General features: G+C 51.7%; 1 protein-coding gene across 4 annotated transcripts in view; it reads right to left on the bottom strand.

The window, feature by feature from the left end:
* Positions 1 to 15,159, bottom strand: part of LOC136572337 (rab11 family-interacting protein 1-like) — a 59,260-nt gene that overhangs the window by 4,401 nt on the left and 39,700 nt on the right. For all 4 annotated transcript variants that reach the window (XM_066572841.1, XM_066572840.1, XM_066572843.1 and 1 more), the window contains one exon: positions 5,831 to 5,999. In XM_066572841.1, the coding sequence (XP_066428938.1) occupies positions 5,831 to 5,999 (169 nt within the window). The remainder of the gene's footprint in view (positions 1 to 5,830; positions 6,000 to 15,159) is intronic.

Genomic DNA, 15,159 nt, shown 5'->3' with positions numbered 1-15,159 from the left:
CTACCCCATTACACTATATACTGGGTCACGGCTCCCTTATCCACCCCATTACACTATATACTGGGTCACGGCTCCTTTATCTACCCCATTACACTATATACGGGGTCACGGCTCCTTTATCCACCCCATTACACTATATACTGGGTCACGGCTCCTTTATCTACCCCATTACACTATATACTGGGTCACGGCTCCCTTATCCACCCCATTACACTATATACTGGGTCACGGCTCCTTTATCTACCCCATTACACTATATACTGGGTCACGGCTCCTTTATCCACCCCATTACACTATATACTGGGTCACGGCTCCTTTATCTACCCCATTACACTATATACTGGGTCACGGCTCCTTTATCCACCCATTACACTATATACTGGGTCACCGCTCCTTTATCGACCCCATTACACTATATACTGTGTCACGGCTCCTTTATCCACCCCATTACACTATATACTGGGTCACGGCTCCTTTATCTACCCCATTACACTATATACTGGGTCACCGCTCCTTTATCTACCCCATTACACTATATACTGGGTCACCGCTCCTTTATCGACCCCATTACACTATATACTGGGTCACGGCTCCTTTATCCACCCCATTACACTATATACTGGGTCACGGCTCCTTTATCCACCCCATTACACTATATACTGGGTCACGGCTCCTTTATCTACCCCATTACACTATATACTGGGTCACGGCTCCTTTATCTACCCCATTACACTATATACTGGGTCACGGCTCCTTTATCTACCCCATTACACTATACACTGGGTCACGGCTCCTTTATCTACCCCATTACATTATATACTGGGTCACCGCTCCTTTATCCACCCCATTACACTATATACTGGGTCACGGCTCCTTTATCTACCCCATTACACTATATACTGGGTCACCGCTCCTTTATCCACCCCATTACACTATATACTGGGTCACGGCTCCTTTATCTACCCCATTACACTATATACTGGGTCACCGCTCCTTTATCTACCACATTACACTATACATTGGGTCACTGCTCCTTTATCCACCCCATTACATTATATACTGGGTCACGGCTCCTTTATCTACCCCATTACACTATATACTGGGTCACGGCTCCTTTATCTACCCCATTACACTATATACTGGGTCACGGCTCCTTTATCCACCCCATTACACTATATACTGGGTCACCGCTCCTTTATCCACCCCATTACACTATATACTGGGTCACGGCTCCTTTATCTACCCCATTACATTATATACTGGGTCACGGCTCCTTTATCTACCCCATTACACTATATACTGGGTCACGGCTCCTTTATCCACCCCATTACACTATATACTGGGTCACGGCTCCTTTATCTACCCCATTACACTATATACTGGGTCACGGCTCCTTTATCCACCCCATTACACTATATACTGGGTCACGGCTCCTTTATCTACCCCATTACACTACATACTGGGTCACGGCTCCTTTATCTACACCATTACACTATATACTGGGTCACGGCTCCTTTATCTACCCCATTACATTATATACTGGGTCACGGCTCCTATATCTACCCCATTACACTATATACTGGGTCACGGCTCCTTTATCTACCCCATTACACTATATACTGGGTCACTGCTCCTTTATCCACCCCATTACACTATATACTGTGTCACAGCTCCTTTATCCACCCCATTACACTATACACTGGGTCACGGCTCCTTTATCTACACCATTACACTATATACTGTGTCACAGCTCCTTTATCCACCCCATTACACTATACACTGTGTCACGGCTCCTTTATCTACCCCATTACACTATATACTGGGTCACGGCTCCTTTATCTACCCCATTACACTGTATACTGGGTCACGGCTCCTTTATCTACCCCATTACACTATATACTGGGTCACGGCTCCTTTATCTACCCCATTACACTATACACTGGATCACGGCTCCTTTATCTACCCCATTACACTACATACTGGGTCACGGCTCCTTTATCCACCCCACTACACTATATACTGGGTCACGGCTCCTTTATCCACCCCATTACACTATATACTGGGTCTCAGCTCCTTTATCCACCCCATTACACTATATACTGGGTCACAGCTCCTTTATCCACCCCATTACACTATACACTGGGTCACGGCTCCTTTATCCACCCCATTACACTATATACTGGGTCACGGCTCCTTTATCTACACCATTACACTATATACTGTGTCACAGCTCCTTTATCCACCCATTACACTATATACTGGGTCACGGCTCCTTTATCCACCCCATTACACTATATACTGGGTCACGGCTCCTTTATCTACCCCATTACACTATATACTGGGTCACGGCTCCTTTATCCACCCATTACACTATATACTGGGTCACGGCTCCTTTATCTACCCCATTACACTATATACTGGGTCACAGCTCCTTTATCCACACCACTACACTATATACTTGGTCACTGCTCCTTTATCTACCCCATTAAACTATATACTGGGTCACAGCTCCTTTATCCACACCACTACACTATATACTGGGTCACTGCTCCTTTATCTACCCCATTAAACTATATACTGGGTCACAGCTCCTTTATCCACCCCATTACACTATATACTGGGTCACAGCTCCTTTATCTACCCCATTACACTATATACTGGGTCACGGCTCCTTTATCTACCCCATTACACTGTATACTGGGTCACGGCTCCTTTATGCACACCACTACACTATATACTGGGTCACAGCTCCTTTATCCACCCCATTACACTATATATTGGGTCACGGCTCCTTTATCTACCCCATTACACTGTATACTGGGTCACAGCTCCTTTATCCACCCCATTACACTATATATTGGGTCACGGCTCCTTTATCCACCCCATTACACTATATACTGGGTCACGGCTCCTTTATCTACCCCATTACACTATATACTGGGTCACGGCTCCTTTATCTACCCCATTACACTATATACTGGGTCACGGCTCCTTTATCCACCCCATTACACTATATACTGGGTCACGGCTCCTTTATCTACCCCATTACACTATATACTGGGTCACTGCTCCTTTATCTACCCCATTACACTATATACTGGGTCACCGCTCCTTTATCCACCCCATTACATTATATACTGGGTCACCGCTCCTATATCTACCCCATTACACTATATACTGGGTCACCGCTCCTTTATCCACCCCATTACACTATATACTGGGTCACGGCTCCTTTATCTACCCCATTACACTATATACTGGGTCACCGCTCCTTTATCTACCCCATTACACTATACACTGGGTCACGGCTCCTTTATCTACCCCATTACACTATACACTGGGTCACGGCTCCTTTATCTACACCATTACACTATATACTGTGTCACAGCTCCTTTATCCACCCATTACACTATATACTGGGTCACAGCTCCTTTATCCACCCCATTACACTATACACTGTGTCACGGCTCCTTTATCTACCCCATTACACTATATACTGGGTCACGGCTCCTTTATCCACTCCATTACACTATATATTGGGTCACGGCTCCTTTATCCACCCCATTACACTACATATTGGGTCACAGCTCCTTTATCCACCCCATTACACTATATACTGGGTCACGGCTCCTTTATGCACCCCATTACACTATACACTGGGTCACGGCTCCTTTATCTACCCCATTACACTATATACTGGGTCACAGCTCCTTTATCCACCCCATTACACTATATACTGGGTCACTGCTCCTTTATCTACCCCATTACACTATATACTGGGTCACGGCTCCTTTATCCACCCCATTACACTATATACTGGGTCACGGCTCCTTTATCCACCCCATTACACTATATACTGGGTCACGGCTCCTTTATCTACCCCATTACACTATACACTGGGTCACGGCTCCTTTATCCACCCCATTACACTATATACTGGGTCACGGCTCCTTTATCCACCCATTACACTATATACTGGGTCACTGCTCCTTTATCTACCCCATTACACTATATACTGGGTCACAGCTCCTTTATCTACACCATTACACTATATCCTGTGTCACAGCTCCTTTATCCACCCATTACACTATATACTGGGTCACAGCTCCTTTATCCACCCCATTACACTATATACTGGGTCACTGCTCCTTTATCCACCCCATTACACTATATACTGGGTCACGGCTCCTTTATCCACCCCATTACACTACATATTGGGTCACGGCTCCTTTATCCACCCCATTACACTATATACTGGGTCACAGCTCCTTTATCCACCCCATTACACTACATATTGGGTCACGGCTCCTTTATCCACCCCATTACACTATATACTGGGTCACAGCTCCTTTATCCACCCCATTACACTATATACTGGGTCACAGCTCCTTTATCCACCCCATTACACTATATACTGGGTCACGGCTCCTTTATCCACCCCATTACACTATATACTGGGTCACGGCTCCTTTATCCACCCCATTACACTACATATTGGGTCACGGCTCCTTTATCCACCCCATTACACTATATACTGGGTCACAGCTCCTTTATCCACCCCATTACACTATATATTGGGTCACGGCTCCTTTATCCACACCACTACACTATATACTTGGTCACTGCTCCTTTATCTACCCCATTAAACTATATACTGGGTCACTGCTCCTTTATCTACCCCATTACATTATATACTGGGTCACGGCTCCTTTATCTACCCCATTACACTGTATACTGGGTCACGGCTCCTTTATCCACCCCACTACACTATATACTGGGTCACGGCTCCTTTATCCACCCCATTACACTATATACTGGGTCACGGCTCCTTTATCTACCCCATTACATTATATACTGGGTCACAGCTCCTTTATCTACCCCATTACACTGTATACTGGGTCACGGCTCCTTTATCCACCCCACTACACTATATACTGGGTCACGGCTCCTTTATCCACCCCACTACACTATATACTGGGTCACGGCTCCTTTATCCACCCCATTACACTATATACTGGGTCACGGCTCCTTTATCTACCCCATTACACTACATACTGGGTCACGGCTCCTTTATCTACCCCATTACACTATATACTGGGTCACGGCTCCTTTATCTACCCCATTACACTATATACTGGGTCACGGCTCCTTTATGCACCCCATTACACTATATACTGGGTCACTGCTCCTTTATCCACCCCATTACACTATATACTGGGTCACGGCTCCTTTATCTACCCCATTACATTATATACTGTGTCACAGCTCCTTTATCCACCCATTACACTATATACTGGGTCACGGCTCCTTTATCTACCCCATTACATTATATACTGGGTCACGGCTCCTTTATCCACCCATTACACTACATACTGGGTCACGGCTCCTTTATCCACCCCATTACACTATATACTGGGTCACGGCTCCTTTATCTACCCCAAAAATGTTGAGTGGATCACAGCACACTCTTTACCTTATGGTGTGTGAGGGAGGACCGTCCTCATAACCAGTGCGCGCTCAATGCAAGGTCCTGGATCCTGGACCTTCGTTTAACAGCATACAGAAACATCTATTGAAAATCCCTGGAGTGCTGCTCTCTCAATCTGTATCCTTTATCTACCCCATTACACTATACATTGGGTCACGGCTCCTTTATCCACCCATTACACTATATACTGTGTCACTGCTCCTTTATCTACCCTATTACACTATATACTGGGTCACGGCTCCTTTATCCACCCCATTACACTATATACTGGGTCACGGCTCCTTTATCCACCCATTACACTATATACTGGGTCCAGGCCCCTTATACTGTATTTGGACCCACCTTCAGCCGCTCCGGCTCCGGTTTCTTAGGTGTGGCGCTCGTTACACCAGTCACTGATTTTAACATCTCCAGCCCGCTGCTCAGCGCTGTGGTGATCGCCGGCCGCTGCATATTCTTTTCCGGGGTCGGTTCGGAGAGAGTCGCGCTGATCGGTTTCACTGGGTGAGGACTGAAGTGATGGGAGAACGACAAGTTAATGTGACGCATATGTTCATCCATCCTCCATTTACTTCGTTAAGTAGCTTAACAGCAACAGATTCACGTTCCAACACACGCTACATGGACAGCAGGGCACAAATACACCATGCAGACCAAAGTATCTGCCCCCCAGCAGTCAGGTGTAGCATTAGGTATAAAGGAGAGGATCCCAGAGGAGATCCCAGTACAGAAACCATCAGATGTCACCAAGTGTAGAGCTGACAACGGGGTCTGGTGGGGGAATGTCACCAGGTGTAGAGCCGACAACGGGGTCTGGTGGGAAAGGGGGGGGGGGGGGGGATGTCACCAGGTGTAGAGCCGACAACGGGGTCTGGTGGGGGGGGGGGGGGGGGGGCTGTCACCAGGTGTAGAGCCGACAACGGGGTCTGGTGGGGGTGGGGGGGGGTGGGCTGTCACCAGGTGTAGAGCCGACCACGGGGTCTGGTGGGGGGGCTGTCACCAGGTGAAGAGCCGACCACCGGGTCTGGTGGGGGGGGCTGTCACCAGGTGTAGAGCCGACCACGGGGTCTGGTGGGGGGGCTGTCACCAGGTGTAGAGCCGACCACGGGGTCTGGTGGAGGGGCTGTCACCAGGTGTAGAGCCGACAACGGGGTCTGGTGGAGGGGCTGTCACCAGGTGTAGAGCCGACAACGGGGTCTGGTGGGGGGGCTGTCACCAGGTGTAGAGCCGACAACGGGGTCTGGTGGGGGGGCTGTCACCAGGTGTAGAGCCGACAACGGGGTCTGGTGGGGGGGGGCTGTCACCAGGTGTAGAGCCGACAACGGGGTCTGGTGGGGGGGGGCTGTCACCAGGTGTAGAGCCGACAACGGGGTCTGGTGGGGGGGGGGCTGTCACCAGGTGTAGAGCCAACAACGGGGTCTGGTGGGGGGGGGGTGTCACCAGGTGTAGAGCCAACAACGGGGTCTGGTGGGGGGGGGGGGATGTCACCAGGTGTAGAGCCGACAACGGGGGTCTGGTGGGGGGGGATGTCACCAGGTGTAGAGCCGACAACGGGGGTCTGGTGGGGGGGGATGTCACCAGGTGTAGAGCCGACAACGGGGTCTGGTGGGGGGGGATGTCACCAGGTGTAGAGCCGACAACGGGGGTCTGGTGGGGGGGGATGTCACCAGGTGTAGAGCCGACAACGGGGGTCTGGTGGGGGGGGATGTCACCAGGTGTAGAGCCGACAACGGGGGTCTGGTGGGGGGGGATGTCACCAGGTGTAGAGCCGACAACGGGGGTCTGGTGGGGGGGGATGTCACCAGGTGTAGAGCCGACAACGGGGGTCTGGTGGGGGGGGATGTCACCAGGTGTAGAGCCGACAACGGGGGTCTGGTGGGGGGGATGTCACCAGGTGTAGAGCCGACAACAGGGTCTGGTGGGGGTGGGGGGCTGTCACCAGGTGTAGAGCCGACCACGGGGTCTGGTGGGGGGGCTGTCACCAGGTGTAGAGCCGACAACGGGGTCTGGGGGGGGGGGGGGCTGTCACCAGGTGTAGAGCCGACCACGGGGTCTGGTGGGGGGGCTGTCACCAGGTGTAGAGCCGACAACGGGGTCTGGTGGGGGGGCTGTCACCAGGTGTAGAGCCGACAACGGGGTCTGGTGGGGGGGGGCTGTCACCAGGTGTAGAGCCGACAACGGGGTCTGGTGGGGGGGGGCTGTCACCAGGTGTAGAGCCGACAACGGGGTCTGGTGGGGGGGGCTGTCACCAGGTGTAGAGCCGACAACGGGGTCTGGTGGGGGGGGCTGTCACCAGGTGTAGAGCCGACAACGGGGTCTGGTGGGGGGGGGCTGTCACCAGGTGTAGAGCCGACAACGGGGTCTGGTGGGGGGGGGGCTGTCACCAGGTGTAGAGCCGACAACGGGGTCTGGTGGGGGGGGCTGTCACCAGGTGTAGAGCCGACAACGGGGTCTGGTGGGGGGGGCTGTCACCAGGTGTAGAGCCGACAACGGGGTCTGGTGGGGGGGGCTGTCACCAGGTGTAGAGCCGACAACGGGGTCTGGTGGGGGGGGCTGTCACCAGGTGTAGAGCCGACAACGGGGTCTGGTGGGGGGGGCTGTCACCAGGTGTAGAGCCGACAACGGGGTCTGGTGGGGGGGGTGTCACCAGGTGTAGAGCCGACAACGGGGTCTGGTGGGGGATGTCACCAGGTGTAGAGCCGACAACGGGGGTCTGGTGGGGGGGGATGTCACCAGGTGTAGAGCCGACAACGGGGGTCTGGTGGGGGGGGGGATGTCACCAGGTGTAGAGCCGACAACGGGGGTCTGGTGGGGGGGATGTCACCAGGTGTAGAGCCGACAACGGGATCTGGTGAGGGGGGGGGGGGGGGGATGTCACCAGGTGTAGAGCCGACAACGGGATCTGGTGAGGGAGGGGATGTCACCAGGTGTAGAGCCGACAACGGGATCTGGTGAGGGAGGGGTTGTCACCAGGTGTAGAGCCGACAACGGGATCTGGTGAGGGAGGGGATGTCACCAGGTGTAGAGCCGACAACGGGATCTGGTGAGGGAGGGGATGTCACCAGGTGTAGAGCCGAAAACGGGATCTGGTGAGGGAGGGGATGTCACCAGGTGTAGAGCTGACAACGGGATCTGGTGAGGGAGGGGATGTCACCAGGTGTAGAGCTGACAACGGGATCTGGTGAGGGGGGGGATGTCACCAGGTGTAGAGCTGACAACGGAGTCTGGTGGGGGGGGCATGTCACCAGGTGTAGAGCTCACAACGGGATCTGGTGGAGATGTCACCAGGTGTAGAGCTGACAACAGGGTCTGGTGAGGAGGATGTCACCAGGTGTAGAGCCGACAACGGGGTCTGGTGGGGGGGGGGGGGGGGGATGTCACCAGGTGTAGAGCCCAACAACGGGATCTGGTGAGGGGGGGGATGTCACCAGGTGTAGAGCCGACAACGGGATCTGGTGAGGGGGGGGATGTCAGCAGGTGTAGAGCTGACAACGGGATCGGTGGGGGGCGCTTAATTGAACGCTGTATGTACTATTTTCGGGTGGATCTGGAGTCATCCTCAGAGAGCCATCGTCAGGTAAAGGTGCAGCAAACAAGATAAATAAGGGAACATTTTGTGGCAAGGCAGTACACAGAATGGCCTGCAGGGGGCTGTAAAACAGGCATTGTGTGCTAATCAGCAGGGACAGCTGCTTCTTTTATTGTACTGAAAAAAACCTAAGTAGGAAAAAACTAGCCGCAGCCACCGAGGAGAAGGCAAGAATACTAGCCGCAGCCACCGAGGAGAAGGCGAGAATACTAGCCGCAGCCACCGAGGAGAAGGCGAGAATACTAGCCGCAGCCACCGAGGAGAAGGCGAGAATACTAGCCGCAGCCACCGAGGAGAAGGCGAGAATACTAGCCGCAGCCACCGAGGAGAAGGCGAGAATACTAGCCGCAGCCACCGAGGTGAAGGCGAGAATACTAGCCGCAGCCACCGAGGTGAAGGCGAGAATACTAGCCGCAGCCACCGAGGTGAAGGCGAGAATACTAGCCGCAGCCACCGAGGTGAAGGCGAGAATACTAGCCGCAGCCACCGAGGTGAAGGCGAGAATACTAGCCGCAGCCACCGAGGTGAAGGCGAGAATACTAGCCGCAGCCACCGAGGTTTAGGCGAGAATACTAGCCGCAGCCACCGAGGTTTAGGCGAGAATACTAGCCGCAGCCACCGAGGAGAAGGCGAGAATACTAGCCGCAGCCACCGAGGTGAAGGCGAGAATACTAGCCACAGCCACCGAGGAGAAGGCGAGAATACTAGCCGCAGCCACCGAGGAGAAGGCGAGAATACTAGCCGCAGCCACCGAGGAGAAGGCGAGAATACTAGCCGCAGCCACCGAGGAGAAGGCGAGAATACTAGCCGCAGCAACCGAGGAGAAGGCGAGAATACTAGCCGCAGCCACCGAGGAGAAGGCGAGAATACTAGCCGCAGCCACCGAGGAGAAGGCGAGAATACTAGCCGCAGCCACCGAGGAGAAGGCGAGAATACTAGCCGCAGCCACCGAGGAGAAGGCGAGAATACTAGCCGCAGCCACCGAGGAGAAGGCGAGAATACTAGCCGCAGCCACCGAGGAGAAGGCGAGAATACTAGCCGAAGCCACCGAGGAGAAGGCGAGAATACTAGCCGAAGCCACCGAGGTGGAAAGAAATATTACCAGCCGCAGCCACCGAGGTGGAAAGAAATACTACTAGCCGCAGCCACCGGCGTGGAAAGAAATATTACTAGCTGCAGGCACTGAGAGGAAAGAAATATTACTAGCTGCAGCCACTGAGGGGAAGGCAATAAATACTAGCTGCAGCCATTGAAGGGAAAGAAATAATACTAGCTGCAGCCATTGAGGGGAAAGAAATATTACTAGCTGCAGCCACTGAGAGGAAAGAAATATTACTAGCTGCAGCCACTGAGAGGAAAGAAATATTACTAGCTGCAGCCACTGAGAGGAAAGAAATATTACTAGCTGCAGGCACTGAGAGGAAAGAAATATTACTAGCTGCAGGCACTGAGAGGAAAGAAATATTACTAGCTGCAGGCACTGAGAGGAAAGAAATATTACTAGCTGCAGGCACTGAGAGGAAAGAAATTTTACTAGCTGCAGGCACTGAGAGGAAAGAAATTTTACTAGCTGCAGCCACTGAGAGGAAAGAAATATTACTAGCTGCAGCCACTGAGAGGAAAGAAATATTACTAGCTGCAGCCACTGAGAGGAAAGAAATATTACTAGCTGCAGCCACTGAGAGGAAAGAAATATTACTAGCTGCAGCCACTGAGAGGAAAGAAATATTACTAGCTGCAGGCACTGAGAGGAAAGAAATATTACTAGCTGCAGGCACTGAGAGGAAAGAAATATTACTAGCTGCAGGCACTGAGAGGAAAGAAATATTACTAGCTGCAGGCACTGAGAGGAAAGAAATATTACTAGCTGCAGCCACTGAGAGGAAAGAAATATTACTAGCTGCAGCCACTGAGAGGAAAGAAATATTACTAGCTGCAGCCACTGAGAGGAAAGAAATATTACTAGCTGCAGCCACTGAGGGGAAAGAAATATTACTAGCTGCAACCACTGAGGGGAAAGAAATATTACTAGCTGCAGCCACTGAGAGGAAAGAAATATTACTAGCTGCAGCCACTGAGAGGAAAGAAATATTACTAGCTGCAGCCACTGAGGAGGAAAGAAATATTACTAGCTGCAGCCACTGAGAGGAAGGCAATAATACCAGCTGCAGCCACAAACAGGCGCAGTATTACTAGCTGGGGACACTGCAAGGAGGGCTCTATTAGTTGGGGCCACTGAGATGAAGACAATTTCACTAGCTGTGACCACTAAAATGAGACACGGTTACTAGCTGCAACCACAGACAGGTGCACTATTACTGAGAGGAAGGCAATTCCTAGCTGGGGTTATTTTTGATGGGCACAGTGTGGCTAGATATTTCTTGTGGGGGTCAGGTATCGCCAATTACATTTGCAGGGGCACTGCATGTGGCAATATTAATAGCTTATCTTACATCTGTGGGCAAACTCTACAGAGACACGTCAATCCCAGAAGACGTCACACTGGTATGGGCCGGACGGGCAATGAAAGGGAGTCACAGAGGATGTCCTAAGTATCACAAAATGCCTCAGACTGTAGTCCCTGTATGGTCTGCAGTGTGATGGGTGGTAGCATTCTTGTTTATGAACTCCTCCCAGCATTCATTGCTCAGTTCATACTGGGAGCTATTATTTAACATGGTATAGATATAGCTGGGTATGACCGCACTTTGTAATTTATCCCTGTACTGGTCTTAGTTCTGGTTCAAAGTGTATTTTATAACCTTTGTTTTGAGGCTGTAATTCCAATAAGTTATGATTTTTGATCTGGTGCTCTATTTACACTATGTCATATGCTGCACTCTGGTACTGTATGTTGTCATGAGCTTGGTTCTGGTGCTGTATTTATGATAGAAGGGAGTATGACTGTAGGATGAGACTACACAGGGTTTGTTTGTAGTCTGTTACCATGGCGATCAGTAGTCTGCACAGGGGCTGTTGACCAAAAAAAAAAAAACACACAAGAGATCACATACGATGTTTATGGCAATATGAACATTATCTCCAGGGGACAAATAGAATTCTCCAGTTTCTCTGGATGCATCTAAAGTCCTTAACCCGGTTATCTGGTTGCACGGCCAGTTATGTGGGCCAGAATCAAGTTGGTTAAGATGTACTGAAACGGGGAACATCCCAAGCCTTTGGTCTAGCGGAGGGTCCAAGGAAGGGTAGTCCTCCCTCCCCTACTAATTACTACAATTTTTATTTAAAGGAGATGTCTCGAGGAAGCAGTTAATTTTTTTTTTTGCCCAGTCCCCCCCATTAAGCATACATTACTAAGCCCCCCTGTAAATGACATTTCTAGCTGGTTCGTACTTACCGTTCCAGCGTTTCAGCAACTTATAAAAGTTTCCTCAAGATGGCCGCCGGCTCTTTCCCCGTCGCTCGCTGCAGCCCGACGTGCGCGCTCCCGAGACGCCGCCAGCTGTGTCTCCATGGCAACCGGACGCATCGCAGCCGCCGACCAGACGCCCCGCAGCCGCCGACCAGACAGCAGGTAACCGGCGCTAGCCCCCGGCTCCCCAGCGCTAGACCCTCAGCCCAGGTGAAGGCCCCGGAGCCCAGCGCTAGGTTCCGGAGCCCAGCGCTAGTTCCCCCGGCCTAGCGGCAGCCCCCCCCCCCCGGCCTAGCGACAGCCCCTCCGGCGCAGCCCGGCGCAGCGGCAGCCCCCCCCGGCCTAGCGACAGCCCCCCCATCACAGCGGCAGCCCCCCCCCGGCCTAGCGGCAGCCCCCCCCCCGGCCTAGCGACAGCCCCCCCGGCGCAGCCCGGCGCAGCGGCAGCCCCCCCCGGCCTAGCGACAGCCCCCCCCATCACAGCGGCAGCCCCCCCCGGCCTAGCGACAGCCCCCCCGGCCTAGCGACAGCCCCCCCCGGGCCTAGCGACAGCCCCCCCCGGCGCAGCGACAGCCCCCCCCCCGGCGCAGCGACAGCCCCCCCCCCGGCGCAGCCCGGCGCAGCGGCAGCCCCCCGACCCATCACTTACCTGGGAGGCTTCTCGGGGCTGCTGGGCTGGGCTGGGCTTCTCCGCTGGGCAGCTCCAGTTTCTGCACCTTCCTCTAACAGAGGATGGTGCAGAATGGCCGCTTCAGCGCGCTCCCGAGCAGTGACAGCTCGTCTGCGCATGCGCAGAAGAGCTGTAGCGGGGAGCACACTGAAGCGGCTCGTGCTGAATGGAGAAGACCGGACTGCGCAAGCGCGTCTAAAAAAGCAAGCTGCCGGCGAATTTAGACGGAACCATGGAGACGAGGACGCTAGCAACGGAGCAGGTAAGTGGAATAACTTCTGTATGGCTCATATTTAATGCACAATGTACATTACAAAGTGCATTAATATGGCCATACAGAAGTGTATACCCCCACTTGGTTTCGCGAGACCACCCCTTTAACTATTAGGATCTGCATTTTGTTAGCACATCGTTTTGAAGATACCTGGTTGGTGGGGTCCAGGGGTCCATGCGGAATACCTAGGAGCTACCGGAGGCATCATCAATTCTGATGACCAATAAGTGCCTAAGTGTTGGCAGCTGCTAAGGAAGTTATAGGAAGGGGAAACCCCATTGGTGTACCCAATCAATCATTGTGTTTTTCATGGGAGTGTTCCAAAAAGAAAAAGTTTGAAAAGCGGAAAAAAGTTATTAAAATTTGCATAAACGTGGGTCTTCGAGCAAATTTTGTGGGCGTTCCAAGGTAGATTGGGGCAGGGCTCAGAAATGTCCCATGAATGGGATTACAAGTGTTGGGAGGTATGCTCCCCGGACATTAGCTGACCTACAACTGGACCCTCTTATGCTCCAACATACAATAACCATCCAAAACATTGCGTTAAAACATCCAAATTTCAGGCCACTGCTTGGAGAAGGTTGTTTCATGTTCCAACAAGACACCGCCCCCCCCCCCCCACCATAATGATGCTGTGGTTTATTGGATGCGAATCTTAACAGTAAAGAGGCACCAAGTCCACATTGGAAGGGCAAGTCACACTGCCAGGAAGTGGTTGTCCATAAGCATTCATGTGAAGGGCTGAATGTACACATATGTGGTAGACGTAATGGTGCTCACTTTCTGCCTTTACTTGGCTTCAAGGTAGCAGCCAAAGAACGGGACCTTAGTACCGCTGATCGGTGGAAGTCACAGCAGTGGAACCGCCAGACACTTACATCTATCTTATGGATATATAATTGTGGCCATTAGTGGTCATCACTGGAATACCCCCACGGTTTCAGAATAAAGTGTTCAACCAGCAAGAGGAGATGTGATAAGTGGGGGTGAACAGGACCTATGTAGAGTCACGGCCACAAGTTGTGAGACGGACACAAAATTTTGGTTTTCACATAGTTGGCTGCTTCAGTGTTTTAGAGCTTTTATTGGTAGATGTATCAAGTTTAGGCAAACACTCAATATTTACAGTGCTGACCCTGATTTTTAAAAGGCCTCCGCAATTCACCCTGGCATGCTGGATATCAGCCAAACCCTGACTGATGACCATTCTTCCTAATCAGTGCTTGGGGTTTATCACAATTTGTGTTTTTGTTTGTCCAGCCGCTTTGAGGATTGATCACAGGTTCTCAATGGGATGAGATCTGGGGAGTTTCCAGTTAATGTTTTGTTGAGCAAGCCACTTTGTGACCACTTTTGCCTTGTGACACAGTGCTCCATCATGCTGGAGAAAGCACTGTTCATTACCACAATTGTTCCTAAATGGTCGGGAGAAGTTGCTCCTGGTTGGTCAGGAGAAGTAGCTCCTGGTTGGTTGGGAGGAGTTGCTCCTTGAGGAGGTTTACATGCTGTTCTTCATTCATGGCCGTGTTCTTGGGGTGCGAGTGAATAAAAAATGGGGTCCCACACATGAATGGTCTCGGAATGTGTTACTGTTGGCATGACACCGGACTCATGGTGGCGCGCACCTTCCCATCTTTAGATAATCATTCTTTAAGATGTCCCAAAAAGTCTGAAGGAGCTTCATCCTCGGTCCTCTGCAGGTCAACCACTGTACTCCCTACAGAATCTCAGCCAGTCATTGATGGTTTTCTTGGAGAGAAGCGTT

Source organism: Eleutherodactylus coqui, chromosome 7, assembly GCF_035609145.1.
Source record: "Eleutherodactylus coqui strain aEleCoq1 chromosome 7, aEleCoq1.hap1, whole genome shotgun sequence".
NCBI lineage: Eukaryota > Metazoa > Chordata > Amphibia > Anura > Eleutherodactylidae > Eleutherodactylus > Eleutherodactylus coqui.
This window is presented reverse-complemented; position numbering and strand designations above follow the sequence as displayed.